At 38.3% G+C, this 16463-nt stretch overlaps 1 protein-coding gene across 28 annotated transcripts in view; it reads left to right on the plus strand.

Moving 5' to 3' along the window:
* The window catches only part of PTPRK (protein tyrosine phosphatase receptor type K), a 404892-nt gene that overhangs the window by 303520 nt on the left and 84909 nt on the right, over positions 1 to 16463 (plus strand). For all 28 annotated transcript variants that reach the window (XM_087972104.1, XM_087972119.1, XM_087972125.1 and 25 more), the window contains exons 10-12: positions 1054 to 1255; positions 5357 to 5462; positions 15695 to 15968. In XM_087972104.1, the coding sequence (XP_087828230.1) occupies positions 1054 to 1255; positions 5357 to 5462; positions 15695 to 15968 (582 nt within the window). The remainder of the gene's footprint in view (positions 1 to 1053; positions 1256 to 5356; positions 5463 to 15694; positions 15969 to 16463) is intronic.

The raw sequence follows: 16463 nt of genomic DNA on the forward strand, positions 1-16463 counted from the left end.
GTCCATTTTTTAAATTTAAGGAACAGCATCTGTCAACACACCATGCATCTCACCCAATGATAAATCTGTGAATTAATTCTTAAATTAGCATATACTGTTAACGATCTTTTGTTTCAGTCACAGAGCGGATAGAACTTTCAGAATAAAAATGAAAAATACAGACTAAAATTGCATAATAATGAAGTCTTGTTTTTGCCAATACATTGCGAGTGAGCTTGTAATAAATGATAAAATCTAGGACTTAAATATGCAACTTTGATTTAGATCTGGTAGCATTAATATATAGCCTTCAAAAATCATGATTTAATGGAACTCTTTCTAATGAAGGCTACAGATATTATATGTGAGAATTATTAATAGATATGAGACATTTTCTAGACTTCAAGGTTTTCTCTCATGGAAACTTGAAATGCAAATACTGATTTTTTTTTTTTTTTAAAAAAGCATATATTTGATGAATGAGCCCTTGAGGAACGAAGGGGAAAAATAATATGGCATCCAATTTATTATGTATGTCAGTTTTTAGAAATAGGCAGTCTTGTCAATACCACATTTCTCATTAAACAAACTAAATATCTACTGGAGGCACTTAAATGCCTCCATCATATATTCCAATTATTTAGTTTTTGTTGTGTTAAATGGGTACTTTCAATTGCTGGTTCTTCAATAAAAATACTTATAGGAAGAGTTCAGTATATACATTGTATATTCAGTATAAACACTTGAATAAGCAAACATCACACAGCTTCCGTATCTGTAGGTTTATTAGAAAGAAGGGGAGAAAAAAATGTGGTAAATGTGCCACAAAATAAACAAATAAACCTATGTTGGCATTGTACAAATCACAACTGTTTACATAATTTGTGGCCCACCAGAAATATTTTGTAGTCCTAAGGATCTGTAAGACTATACTTATATTTCACTACAGGGATTCAAAGAAAATGGGAAATTCAAAGACATTATTTTTTGAAACATTTTTTTTAAAAAACTAATTCATAGCAATGTATTAAACAGGCTTGGAGTTCCACTAAATCTCTGACATGATTTCCACAGGTCAGTTACACTAGCATACGATCCTTTGATCCTGCAGTTCCAGTGGCCGGGCCACCTCAAACTGTGTCAAAATTATGGAACAGTACACACCATGTTTTTCCCTATCTACATCCTGGGACTACCTATCAGTTTTATATAAGGGCCAGCACTGTCAAAGGTTTTGGACCAGCTATAGCCATCAATGTAACTACCAATATTTCAGGTAAGGACAAACATGGAAAAGTTGTTAAATGTATCATAATAAATCTCCTTTCTTCAGTTGAAACCAACTCCATTTCCATATAAGGAATGCATGAAAGTCACAGTGGCTACAAACCTGATATAGTAAGTGGGTAGTGATAAATAAGAACCCAGAAAGATGACTATGTGTATTTATGGATGTGCATATTTAAATCAGTGAAGGTATAGATTGTTTTAAGATTCATACTAAATTATCAAGATTGTCATGAAATTTTGCAAACGGTTGTCCAGAATCTACTATGCAGTTATATGTACTTATTTTTGCTATGTTATACATTAGAATGCAGCCCAGTGTTCTTGACATTGAAGGAATTGTGGGAATTGGTGTTAAACTCCCCAAAACTAGCCTGGTTTAATTTGCTTATTTTTTAACTAATTTAGGTGGCCCCCATTTGATGAAAGTGACTCTGAATGGCATACAAAGATTAAAATGCAGAACAAAACAAAAACCTCCCAAATTTACCACTTCTTTAAAATAATGATTACATTATTATTATTTTACTAATAATAAAATAATCATTAAATATTCAAAAACAATGTTATGGATAAATTAAACTGATAGTTCTCCAATTTTGGGAAGATGCACTATTTTAATCTTTTATTTACCATCCTACAGTCTGGTAGAATCTTTGCGAACAAATAAAATAAACTTGACTTCCATGTACAGGTAGTCTTCTGGTAATTGGGACCTGCAACCTTGTCACTAAACAACAGAGTCATAAAGTGAGATGTCACATGACCAACTTAAGATGGCAGTGGCAGCAGTCCACTAGCCGTAGCAATAGCACTTAGACATATGCTGCTTTATACTGCTTTACAGCCCTCTCTAAGTGGTTTATAGAGTCAGCATATTGCCCCCAACTATTTGTGTCCTCATTTTACCCACCTTGGAAGGATGGAAGGCTGAGTTGACTTTGAGCCTGGTGAGATTTGAACTGCCAAATTGCAGGCAGCTCACAGTCAGCAGAAGTAGCCTGCAGTACTGCACTCTAGCCACTGTGCCCCCACGACTCATAGGTTGCCATTAGGCCAATGCCATGCCATTTGCAGCACCCTATGGTCAAATGATTGCCTCTTGGAGCCTCCTGCTGCCTTCCCCATTAACTTTGCTTGTTAGAAGCAGGCAGGGAGTCGCAAATGGCAATCATGTGACCATTGAGATCATGTGATTGCAAAGACACTGCAATGGCTCCAACCACAAGGACCCATCTTAAATCTCTAATCCACAAGGACTCTATATACAATAACCGATGGTCTTACAGCTTATTATTAGTTTAGTGATAGATTCTGGGCCTTTTCTTTGGTGTTACCTGGAGTGACCAAAAGTGAGTACCAGGAGAGAGTGAAATGAACATGGGACAGATTGTCCTTACGACCACAATTGAGAGCAGAATTTCTATCACGAAGTGATGCAGTTTTAATGTGAGACCACATCACTTAGTGACCACAATCCCAGCACTCCCAGTTGCCTTCAATAACCAAGAATCGTAGGTCATTAAGCAGAGGTGTCCCAGGTAAGAGCACAGGGCAGCCACACAGAAGTGGGGGGGCCCACTCAGGCTGTGCACAAGTTGAAGGGAGCTGCAATGAAATGTGGTGCAAACCTGCAGCCACTCCTGGAAGTCTTAGCTGGCTCAGCCTGGTCCAGCAAATACGATCCAAAGCTACCATGCACCAGGAAGCCTCAGTCACCTCACCACTCCGAGCAGCACTTACAACTGCAACTATAACTATGCCTACCCACCACCCACTCACCTATGTCTTTTTGGCAGCCCTGCACAGTGGCATTCATTTGGACATGTCCTTCTACTGCCCTGTAGCATATTTAGAGCTCGCAGTTTAGTTTGTCCATATCTTTAAAATACCAACCTATGGAACATCATGAAATTCTTTTTTAAAAATTAGGTTCTAATTCTACTAATTTACTACAAACTTATCTTCTCTTAGAAGAATATTCTGGTTTCTAGATTAGAGAATTTCTTGATACCAACATCCAGATATCATAAAGCAGCTGGATACAACAAAATAGGTTTTTCCCCCCTTTTGTCTTGCTGCCAAATGTTCTCAATTAAACAGTTTGTGTTCTGTGACTCCCTGAGAAAGTCTCCTGCTTTTCTTATTGTTCCCTGCCAAAGACTGAGTTTGTCTAGACAATAATAAATTAGCAGCTTCAATAGGGGTTTGGAGAAACTGAACCAATATTGGGCTGGTTTCCTCTGGTGCATGAAAACAAAAGACAGTAGAGCTCTGAGTCAGACAAGTTTTCTTTTATATACAACTTAAATTAATGGTCTCATTTAGTACTGTAAGAAATATTAAAACACATAAAATATCTCTGCATAAGATGCTCTGTAATGAGGTCAGTTCGCTCAGAGTAACTTCATTTCCATCAAAATCTTTAACATGTTGGTTATCAATAATTTCAAATTGATTTAAACTGTTCTCATGAGAAATATTTACTTTTTCTTTAAAGTGTGACTCTTACCTAGCGAGAGTGAGAAAGAGAAAAACTATTTCATTTTTTTAACTACTTTAAATTACAAGCCAAGGCATATAAAATCACAAGCATTTTCATAGTAAATGGATTGTCTGAGACCACTAATGCAGTATTTCTCAACATTGACAACTTATAGCCACATTTAAGTGTACATTATTACAACAAGTCCCTACCCACTCTCTTTTTAGTACAAAAAAAATCTCTAAGTAGAATAGAGCCAAGGTGATGTTCAGGATGTATAGTCTGAAGAACAGATTATTTTTAAAGTCTGGGTATAGTTTAGAAAATCCTCTTGAGACTGTAGTAAGATTTTAAGTTATGCTAAGAATGTTGACAACTTACTGTACTATTGTCACGATTCATGGCAAGGGCTAGAAAGTAGTAATAATTTCAGTTGAATGGTTGAAGATTTTATTGGCTCCTGAATGGTCTACTTTATCTTCATATGTAACCAAAATGAATTAGATGCCTCTCCAAAATATGCAACATTCTGCTATAGTTTTCATGTATCCTATTTTCCAAACAACCACATTTCATAGTAGATTTCTTGCTCAGCTCAAACTAACCCTATATAAAATCTGGACAGAATATAAAGGTAAAGGTTTACCCTGCCAGTCATGTCTGATTCTAGGGGGTGATGCTCATCTCTGTTTCCTAGCTGAGGAAGCCAGCATTGTCCAAAGACACTTCTGTGGTCATGTGGCCGGCATGACTATATGCTAAGGTGCACCGAGTGCTGTTATTTTCCCACTAAAGTGATTCCTATTTATCTACTTGCATTTACATGCTTTCAAACTGCTAGGTTGGTAGGAGCTGGGACAAGTAATGGAACCACACTCCATCACATGGTACTTGGTCTTAAACTGCCAACCTTCTAGTTGACAAGCCCAGCATCTTAATTGCTTAGCTGCCATGCCCAATGGGATAGAAGACTGTAAAACAAAAGTGAGAGATTGTTGTAGCATTCATGCCAATTTTTTATAAGTCCTATGATATAAATTTAGATGATGATATTATTTCCCAAGGATGAAGTGGTCAAGAGTACAGTTTCAGTTATTAATTTATATTGCTGTAAGGCATTACTAGTTCTTTTGTCTAATATTAACTCTTAGTGCTATTTTCTGTCCTGACCAGCTTCAAAGTTGTTTTAAATTATAGCTACTGAAATTTTAATTGTATTCACTGCCCTGATTGAAAAAAAGATGGATTGGAGGGTTGTTATATCCTTGGGTGGACCACAGCAAATTCTGATTGTATGAAGCGTCATCAAAGAAATCCAGTGATTCTATAATGGTTCCACACACAAGAAATTAGAGAGAATTCAAAGAAATAACAATATTTTTACATTTAATAAGCTTAGAACATTTGAAAATCCTAATCAGTATTGCAGTGTTTCAATGTCATGACTGAATATATTTTTAACTTAAACCCCATGCGACACATTACTAGAATTTGCAATTTGCTTCACCAGTTTACAAAATTGTCATCAAGTAATTTTTGTTTGTGAAAACCTGCTAGAAAACCTGCATATTTTTTAACAATGATATCCTTTTTTTTTAAATCCAGCTCCCACATTACCAGATTACGAAGGTATTGATGCTTTTCTCAATGAAACAGCCACAACCATAACTGTACTTCTGAGACCAGCACAAGCAAAAGGAGCGCCTATCAGGTAAAAATAAAAAATACATGAAAAATCCTCATATTCAAAAATGGAGTGGGGTAGGGGGGGGAGAAATTGAATCAGCAGCTGGCAAACTTTTGAGAGTTGTGTGATCACACATGCACGTGGATACGCACCAGAGAAGAGAGCAGACAAGGAGATATTACCATGACATCGTGCAAATGGGATGGGATATTTCCACTTTTGAGTTGGTTTCCATGTTTTGTTTTGCTTTGCTGTTTGGGTATGCCATCCCTATAGCTAAGATCTTAATGCATTAAGATTGCACAACTTACAGTAATCCCTTTATCGAAAGATCTTAATTAAGTGAAAGAATGATCTGAAGTCTCTGTGATGTAACTGTCTTGCACTTTGTTAACTGCTTTAGTGTTTACTCTGTGATTTAAAAAAAAAGCTTTATTCCAATATAGTAGGCCTTACTTCAGTGGCAACAGGCACACTATTGAGTTGCATGAGACTACATAATTTAGATTTCCATCATTTCTATTTTTGATTTAGATAGAAATTATGCATTGTAAAAGTCGTCTTGTCATGTATACATGTTCCATTGTCTTTCTTACCTGCTCCCTGCACATGGCCCTTGAAGCAGATGTTTGATAATCCAATTCAGAATTGCAGGTTCTGTCAATCATTTCTTAAGATGCAACATGCTGCGGTAGTCACAGTTCTAATCATGGCAGAATCGTGTCTTGCCTGCTAAGTACTATATCATAATCTGTAGTTTTTTTATGGCCTCCTGAAGCTGTAAGCCAAACAGCAGATCTGAAATACAAAGGACGTCTGGATGAATCAGTGTTTACAATAAAATATAAAGCTATTTCTTACCAAGCTGGAAATCCTCAGCTCAGCTAGTAAAGAATAAATATTTATTCAAAAATGAGATATATGTGGACGTACAGAGATACACATGGGACAAATGATTTACCTTTCTGTTAAGAAGTATCTTCAGATTTATAAATAAATGTATCAGGAAATTGCTAATGAAATATTATGAATATTCTATTGATTTTATTGTTACATGCTCAGGTTCAAATTTATCATCTCCTTTGATATTGTCTGATCTTCTTATATATATAAAAGCGAAATATCACTCATACATCATCACAAAATCTTCATAACCATAAAGCCTACAAACTTGAAATTTGGCATGTATATTTCTCTTGGCTTCTAGGTGCTCACTAAGAAAGGATTTTTCGAAATGACCATCAGAGCATTCGTATTTCCTATATTATTATTAACACACTCTGATGCTAAGGAGTTCTACTCCCCCTCCCCACCCGAAAAGAAATCTGTTCCAAATGCAAAACACAAGCAGAGGAGAAGAGTTTCAGTTTTAGTTTCACAGCAGCAACTAGCTTTAGTACTGAACAATTGAGCTAAGCCGTGCCCAGGCTGCTTGCTGTCTTCTTCTTGCTCACACAGCAAATACTATTTCAGTTTCCAAAAAGCCTTCAACTCTCTCACACACTGACAGGACGCTAACCAGATGAATATGGTTGGATGCTGGTAGGCAGAGGCAGATTTTTTCCCCTTATTTTCCTCCTCCAAAACTAAGCCTGACCACATAACTTCATTTCATAACGAAGCATGGGTATCCAGCTAGTATTGTCTACATTAACATAAAAACATGAGAATAGTTCTAGCTGGATCAGGACAAGACCCAGCACTTCATTTCTCACAATGACCAAACAAATGACTTTGGGATACTCCTAATTGGGAACTGAACACATATAGTATTCATTGTTTCTCTCTAACTAGAACTTGAAATCATGGTACTTCCAACCTAGAAGTCCGATAGGGCAAGCTATTAAATATAAATAGCCAGCGAACCTGATATTCTCTCACACTGATAATATTACCTAACCTGGTAATGAAACAGGAAAAGAAAACAAGAAAACAACCAAGCTCAGGGAGAAGCATGAACCAAGCAGTTCAATTCTGAGCTAGATACATTCTTTTCTATTGGAATAGCATTATGATCAGTTCTTCCTTTTGGCTTCACCGCACATTTGTGTCAGATCGGATGACAATCACTATTTAGAATTAAATCCAGAGTTTTAGCTTCCCTAGTCAGTTGAAAGACTCCTTATCTTAATTTAAGTTGTTTAGGTTGTTTAAATGTAGTTTATTTAAACACACAATACAGGTAGTCCTCGACTTCTAAAGTGCCTGTAGACCAAACAAGGAATAATGGATGGAAACTGAACAAGGAGAGATTTAACTTGGAAATAAGGAGAAACTTTCTGACAGTGAGAACAATCAACCAATGGAACAACTTGCCCTCGGAAGTTGTTAAAGCACCATCACTTGAGACTTTTACGGAGAGATTGGACTACCATTTGTCAGAAATGGTGTAGGGTCTCCTACTTGGGCGGGGGTTTGGACTAGATGACCTACAAGGTCCCTTCCAACTCTGATTATCTGTTATCTGATGTACAACATCCATTTAGTGACCGTTCTAAGTTACAGAGGCACTGAAAAAAGTGACTTATGACCGTTTTTCACACTTACAACTGTTGCAGCATCTCCATTGGTCAAGTGATCAAAATTCAGATGCTTGGCAACTGACTCGTGTTTATGACAGTTGCATTATCCCAATATATGATTATCTTCTGCAAACTTCAGACAAGCAAAGTGTATGAGGAAGTCCAAATCACTTAGGAACCTTATTAATAAATTGACAAATGCATTAACAACTGTGGCCGGAAAGGTGGTAAAAATGGGGCAAAACTCACTTAACAAATGTCTCACTTAGCAAGAGAAATTTTGGGCTCCATTGTGGTCGTAAGTTGAGGACTACCTGTAATTAGTTTATTTACTAAATGTGATGTCTTTTTATAGCCTAAGCATAAATATACTGAGATTACATGAATGCCATTGCAACCCACCATCACTGTACCACCTTCTCACTGTTAGCCTCAAACATCTTTCAATAATTCAAAATCACCTTCAGACTTCTGATTAGAGGGCTCTAGCATATTCTTGGATCTGATTTATAATTGTGGCCAGATAATGCCTTCTACAATGATTCTGCAGAAAAACCCAGACTTCCACTGTTTTGTTTTTTATTAATATTTATATTTTAGGTGCAGTGGTGGGATTCAAAAAATGTTTACTACCAATTCTGCGGGTGTGGCTTGGTGGGTATGGTGTGGCTTGGTGGACGTGGCAGGGGAAGGATACTGCAAAATCCCCTTTCCCTTCCCACCCACTCACCTGCTTTCCAGCTCTGTTCTCCTGTGCAGTGCAACAAAAGAAGCCGATCAGCTGGGACTTGGGAGGCAGAGAATAGATGGGGAAGAGGCCAGTCAGAGGTGGTATTCCAAACTACTCAAATTTTCTGCTACCAGTTCTCTGAACTACTCAAAATTTCTGCTACTGGTTCTCCAGAACTGGTCAGAACCTACTGAATACCACCTCTGTTTTGGTGTAAAAAGCAATACCTTTCCTGATACATCCAGAGGTGGTATTCAGCAGGTTCTGACCAGTTCTGGAGAACCAATAGCGGAAATTTTGAGTAGTTCAGAAAAACGGCAAATATCACCTCTGACTGGAGGTTTTATTGTATCCTCCCCCTGCCACGCCCATCAACCACGCCCACAGAACCGGTATTAAAAAAAAATTGAATCCCACCACTGGATACATCCTCTCCTTCCTTATATTATGGAATGTTCATATCATCCAGATTCCTTTCAATTCCTCCAGACTTCTATTCACCATATCTGTGCTTTTGCTTATTCACAACCAAACATTCTAATTCCCTTTCTTGGCTTGGAGACTTTTAGCCTGCCAGAGAAATATAATTCATGTCCTTTTTCAGTTGCCATTAATGCAAATCGTTTCCTGGCCTTGTCATCATCTTTTGTCTTCTGATTTCTATGGCCATCCATTAACCCATTTCCAACATTGGCCATCCATTGACCCATTTCCAGCATCTATCATTTATAATAGACCCAAAGTCCTGAAATGTCTATAGTATCCTTTTCACAAGGCTATGTTGCCCATCACTAGTCTGCTTCCCTTGGGATCAATTTGAAGGATGCTCTGGCACCTTCCTGATATTGCTTTTATCATCAGGCTGGCACCGTTTTAAATGGAACCCACCTCTCTTTCACAGATTCACTCTTGTTCCCAGAAGATTCTCGAAGTCTAAATCTTAAATAAAATCTTACCAAGCCTATCCCATCTGACACTTGGCGTTATATATATGCACCCTACACTTTTTAGACTTAGACTTAGAATAACTTTATTGTCACTTTAAATGTACACTAATTGACATACTGTCAGCGTTCGAGGGAACCTCCATTCCAATCAGTAACTCTGAGACAGGCATCATCTCAAAATTATTAGAATAGCACCTGGCACATCTGTGGAATTTCAAAACTAAAAGTTTCCCGGACTTCCCACAATGTCCCAAACTACAAACCATCCCTTTTTCCCCCATCACCACATCACATGAACCAATCCCAAAGTAAGTTCCTTTTTGTTCCTGTGCCACACTCTATGACCTTGAACTAACAAAAGAATTTTATTTTGTCTACTAAGAGCTACTCAATTAAAATCACCCCTCTCCCACTTTCTCAAGCTATGTGGCAGCGTTGAATAAGGTTTCCAAAGCTGACACATAACATTAAAATGAAATTTCATTGCATACAGCTCTCAAAGGGTTGCCATCTCCAATAAACATGACTAAATAAATAAATATTATGCATATATCCACATACCCACGTATATTATTATATGACACAGAGAAACAACACAGTTTAGTTCAGATGTATACACATACAGTACATGGCAAGAATTATAATTATTCTAAACAGGATGGAAATTGACATTGACAAATGTATTGATCACTTGGTACTTTGGAGAGCAAAGGCCCTGTTGGTTGGGTTGCATTGGCTGCTCAGAAAAACAAGAGCAGCTGTGTCTGTAAAGTCTTAAGATTAGTTGTCTTGTTCCCAATGGAGTAGTCCATCTGTTTAGGTGAATCTTTGAAACGTAGATTCTAGATTCCCAAAATGCAGACAATTTTACATCTTTTCACTGAAAGGTATCTGAACATATTCATAGAATAAACTTTTCCACTTTGTTTATCGCCCTTTGCTCAGGCTGCTTTTTGGTTCCGCATCACACTCACCTTACTTTTTGCTACTTGAGTAGATTTTTACCCGAACAAAATAAACAATATATGAATTTAATATTGAAGTGGTATAGATTTGCTTCTGGCTCATTAACCCTGAAAGGTCATAGTTATAACTATAATCACATCCAATCTCAATTAAGAGCATTTTAATTGATTACTTGACATTCTTTTCAGACATAGCATGTCCTAAACCTGTGAGGTAATTTGCTATTAATAGTTGGATACTGTGGATAGGAATGTAACTGAGAAAACAGATACTCTACTATGGTTTTATTATTTCCATATTGCAGACATGGAATCATCCAAGTTATGACCTGCTAATTTATATAGAGAATCCAGGGATTCATGTTTAACAGTTGTTATCTATTCAGTTTTCATTCAGTTTCACCCTACCGCTCAACTTTTCATTGGCAGATTTTTCACAAATGTATCAAAAATCAGTTATCCAATGTCCAGTGAGTTGGGGATACAATTATTGTTCCTTATTCCATGAATTGCATTGAATTATGTGGTTAGAAGAATGTCCTTTGATTTTTCTAGCTCAGAGATAGACTCTGCTAACTGCGTGTGCATTTGTGTTGTTCTTTTTAAATTCTTCCTCAGCGGGAAATGGTAACACAGCCCTGCAATCAAATATTTATTTATTTAGGCAGTTTATATGACTGCCCATATTTGTGGTGACTCTGAGAGGCTAATGGTTGTTCAGAACAAAAGCAACAACAAAATAAAATGCATAAACAACAGCCAAGGTAAAAACCAATTAAAATAGCCATCTCATGACCTTGAACAAGGCCTTGTGAAGGACTGTGTCCCCATCAATCAGAAACCCAATGTTTTGGAGACAGTCCTGTGAGAACATAGGACTAATAACACAACAAGATTTGGAAAGCAGCTTGAAATTTTGATTAAAAACAAGGTCTGGATAGCTGAACTATAGTTAATGAAGGGCAGAAGGAAAATATACTTTGCCTGACTTTCTGATTATAATGGCTAGGGATGGACTCATAGGATGAAAGAGGAGAGTTTCTACCATGTTTTCCCAGAAATTCTTTGAGCTTTACTCATTTTGTCCTTGGCACAGTGGCTGTTTAGTACTTTTGCTGCCACAACCTATCTCAATAGGGAATACTGCCCTCCCCCCCCACACTTTAACATCATAGGGTAGAACAAATCCAAAGCCTCTTCTGACAAATGAAGGAATACATGAATTGTGAAAATAAATTAAAAATCTATTATGTTCCCTCCCGTAACTGTAGTGTAACCTTGAATGTATTGGAGAAATTGCTCCTAGAGCACTGCTGAAATTACAAGCAGTGTATTAAAATAATCTCCCAGAAAATAGTTCAGAAGAGAAATAAGACTGATGGTTTCTTGAGTTGCTCCAGTTTGGATGCACTCAAGAGCTAAAGCGATTCCATATCCATAATGAGCGAATACAAATGGCTGAGCCTGTCCAGAGAACCTGAAATTATAGCCAATAAGCAAGAATGTTAACATCTCAAGGATGTTAAAGCATTTAACGAGTGACACTCGCTGAAATAAAACCTGAAGTCCTGAGAGAGAGTTCTAGCTGAGCTTTGGTACCCAAACAATTTCTAAAATCACAGGTCCCTTCCTGATTCAGTGTTACTTTAGCTCACATTTTGTTTTTCTCTTGAACATCCAAGCTTTCATTTTACTGTTCCTGGGAGGTAGTAAAAGCCCCACAGAGTAACTTCAAGGCTTGGGTTGTAAACCATCTGCTTTTTCTTTGCCTGGTTGAGAGGCTTCCCTTTGGTCCAATTTGAACAAATTTGGATTGGTCTTCCTTGTCTGCCTACATGTTCCTATCTATTGCATCTATGTATAGATGAAGCTGTTGATGTTAAGGTCAGAATAGCAATAGCAATAGCACTCAGACTTATATACCGCTTCACCGTGCTTTAGAACCCTCTCTAAACTGTTTACAGAGTCAGCATGTTGCTCCCAATAATCTGGGTCCTCATTTTACTGACCTTGGACAGATGGAAGGCTGAGTCAACCTTGAGCTGGTAGAATCAAACTGTCAAACTGCTGGCAGCCAGCAGTCAGCAGAAGTAGTCTGCAGTACTACATTCTAACCACTGTGCCACCATGGCTCTTGATATGGTTGAAGTGACCATAGATAATAAATGTGGGGCAGAAGAATTTCCCATTCCACCACAGAAGGCCTTTATTTTATCCACGTTTAAAGGGATGAATAGTCTTATATTTGCAGCTAGCAGATGATTTCAGAAAATAGGACATAGAACATAGGATCCACGGGAGGGCTTCAAAAATTTTAGCAAAGGGTTCTCTGCCTGGTTGCTGGGTGGGTATGGCCTAGTCGGCCTCCTGCACCTCGGTGTTTTGCCCTCCCCGGGCTCTGGAGGCTTTCCTCAAGCCTCCGGGAGGGCGAAAACAGCCTCCCCAAGCTCCAGAGGCTCTCTGGAAGCCAGAAACAGGCCCATTTCCGGCCTTCCTGAGCCTCCATGCGCTTACTGCACTTACCTGCATCCAAAATGGGCCGTGTAGGGACTCCTGGGAGAGCAGGGTGGGTGGGGCATGGCCAGCCAGGAGTGGGGTTTGGGGGTTTCCGAACTGCACAGAATCTTAGCTGGGGCTCTTCTGAACCCCTGCGAACTCCCAGCAGTCCACCCCTGATCTGATCACATATCTGAACCAGTTCAGATTATCGGTCCTTCTGATGATATATATCCTGGGTTAAATATCCTACTTTTTGAAGTGACCACTTTTTATTTTATCATCTTTTATTTTGTCAGATGGCTGGGAGAAAGATCCTGAAATAATTTACATTATTATTCTGGTTTTAAAATGAGAGTTTTAAGTTCAGCTTCGTGATTGATGGCAGTGTCAAAAGATCAGAATGCTGCATTTCAACTGGTTGTAACAATTCATTTGTTTTGCCTCTTTCTCCTGCATGAAAAAGGATTATAATTATGATCTCCATTGAAAGGGGCATTTTCCTTAGAAATGACCAAGTGCTATCTTTGAGAGGAAGCTAATGGCAAGTTTACCAATAGCTTAAATAAATAAATATTGGTGAATTTTGTATTGCAATATTAAATAGGCTGAATGCCATCTGCTCCAACAATTTGTCAGTGGCAACTATAGGGAAAGGAGCTGACTATTTGGAGAGAGTGGACAGATTTCTCTCCATCTGTTCTTGCAATACAAGATGTCATTTATATTTTAGATCTGCATAGTTGTAAGTCAAGATGTCATATCAAGGTCAAAAGGTAGAGATGCCTGTCAACATGCTTTGTCTTGGAATAACATGACAAATGCAATTTGGTGCTTCAGGCATGGCTTAGAGCTGCCCTGTTGAGCCTTAAAACTGAGCTTTCCCTATGATCATTTCAAAGGCAAGCGCTTACTTTAAATGCTGCAATTTATCAAGCAGAATGTTTAATCTATTACAAATTACTCTATGTAATGTGAAATCTGGTCTTGGACTGCTCAAATGCCAAAGCCTTTAAAGTTGAAAGGGTTTCCTAGAAGCCCAATCCTGTGCTCAACAGATATGTTGAGCTTTTAACTCTCAGTATTCTCAAGTTATTTCCGTTCTCCAGTCCTTGCATAGCAGTTTGAAACGCACCTGCAATCGCCTTCAGTTTTGCTGATCTTGAAATGCAGGAATCACTGCGGGCTAGGTGGTACCTATTGTCCTGCTAGCAACAGAAGAATGAAAAAGAAAACCATGCCACCCATGAACCATCTTTATAGCTTGTGCCAGTCCTGAAGAAACAAAAATAACCCTACGTCTTGCTCCCACTCCACACAAACAGGAAATAAAATAAACTGCTAGTGCATCCACCTTACTCTCCTGTTTTTATTTCATTTTATTGGTATGATAATGTATTTATTTAGGCAGAAATCTGGGTGGTTAACATGAAGGAAAGTTTTCTGGGTTTAAAATTGCTATTCCTCCTACATTAAAAAAAAGTATCTTGTAAAATTGAGAGTCAGGTGCTAGGCACAGGGTACTGAACCTTTTGGTTGGGGAGATTGTGATGGATGGAGAAAAAGTTGAGGAATGGGGATGCAAGAATTCCCACCATAGGGACAACAGACTGCCATAACGTATAGCAGAATTATAAAGAAAATGAACCCTCTGATAAACGAAACACCCTGACTGTGATTTGGCCATGCCAGTTGAGGCATATCAACATGTAGACTTTGCATCAGTTCAGAACTGATTGTATTCATGCAATTACATGGACAGTGGGAGGTAAATACTGAAGCAAAGGGTGTGTGTGAGTAAAGTCTGTATAATCATTGTTCACAAGAACATCATCATCCCAAGAACTTTTTGTAATTACTTTGCTATTATGAATGCTAACAAACCTCTATGAATACCAACCTACAATTTAGAAGAACAAAAAAAAAAAAAAAAGGTGCTGTAGGCCAACTTGTGCGGATGACTCACAACAACAATATCTAGAAAACACATCTAAAAGTAAAGTTGTTAACTGACTTGGGTCAATGGCATAGAACAGAGTTCCCCAACCTTTCTGGCTTTGCGGCCTGGTTGGAAGGGGGGAGAGGGGATGGTTTCACATGAGCAATGGGGAAGTGCACGCACACAAGCAGCTCCAATTTGCACAAATAGCATGCACACCTACTTGCACAAACGGAGTGCACACGTACATGTTTGCCCGCTGCTTGCGCAAGTGAGGATGCGTGCATGCATGCTCATCAACCACTTCCACAGCCCGGTTCTGAAAGGCTCAAGGCCCAATAGTGGGCCATGACCAGGGGATTGGGGACCCCAGAATAGAACATGGAAGAGATCAGAGTATTTTTATCCCATAATCAACCATATGCCAAACAACAACAACAACAACAACAACAACAACAACAACAACACAGTGGAGATTCATTGCCATTAGATTCCTGGAAGGACAAGACATATAAAAAGAATAGAATTGGAGTAAAACCAGTACTTCCAATCTTGCCATCTCTTTAGTATAGCCTTTTAAACCAAACATGGTGCACAATGGCTATATAGTGATGCACTCACTCATTCTAGCATTCTTCCTCTCTTGGTCTTGAACAGCGCCTATCAGATTGTGGTTGAAGAGCTGCATCCTCATCGGACCAAACGAGAAACTGGTGCAATGGATTGCTACCAGATTCCTGTCACCTATCAAAATGCCCTGAGCAATGGCTCGCCCTATTATTTTGCTGCAGAATTGCCTCCTGGCAATCTTCCAGAAGCAGCGGCTTTCACAGTTGGTGACAATAGAACTTATCAAGGCTTCTGGAACCCACCTTTGGTGCCTCGGAAAGGGTATAATATCTACTTTCAAGCTATGAGCAGTGTTGAAAAGGTAAGTGCATACAGGTTTTTCTTCTTTCTTGTTCATTGATTCATCCAAACATTCATTCATTCCATTTTGAACAATCCCAACTACAGTATGACTCTAAATCAGTTGTTTTTCCTGTACTGTAAGACCAAGGCTATGATCAAGAGAGATGTCCCAACAACAGCATGGGAATTTTGTCTCTTTTTGTTGTTGTTGTTCATTTCTTACCTGCCATGTGTGGTAAACAACTTGTTATCCTTGAATAATATGGATATTTTAATGGGTTAAAAAATTCTACTGTTTATGCCACTTTCCTTAGAAATGTAATTCATGAGGACTGATAACAATAAAAGAAAAACTTCAGTATAACCAAAGATCTATAAAATATTCTTAAAAAACAAAGAAAATGTCCAGATTTCAACATTTGGATTCATATTTTGGTATAGTTCGAGATATTCTATTGCCTGAAAAAATATCAAGTATCCATGCAGGTATGCATGTGTCTCCAAGGAAGGAGGG

Source organism: Notechis scutatus, chromosome 1, assembly GCF_049901735.1.
Source record: "Notechis scutatus isolate UNSWTSFEM ecotype Mainland chromosome 1, rNotScu1.2, whole genome shotgun sequence".
NCBI lineage: Eukaryota > Metazoa > Chordata > Lepidosauria > Squamata > Elapidae > Notechis > Notechis scutatus.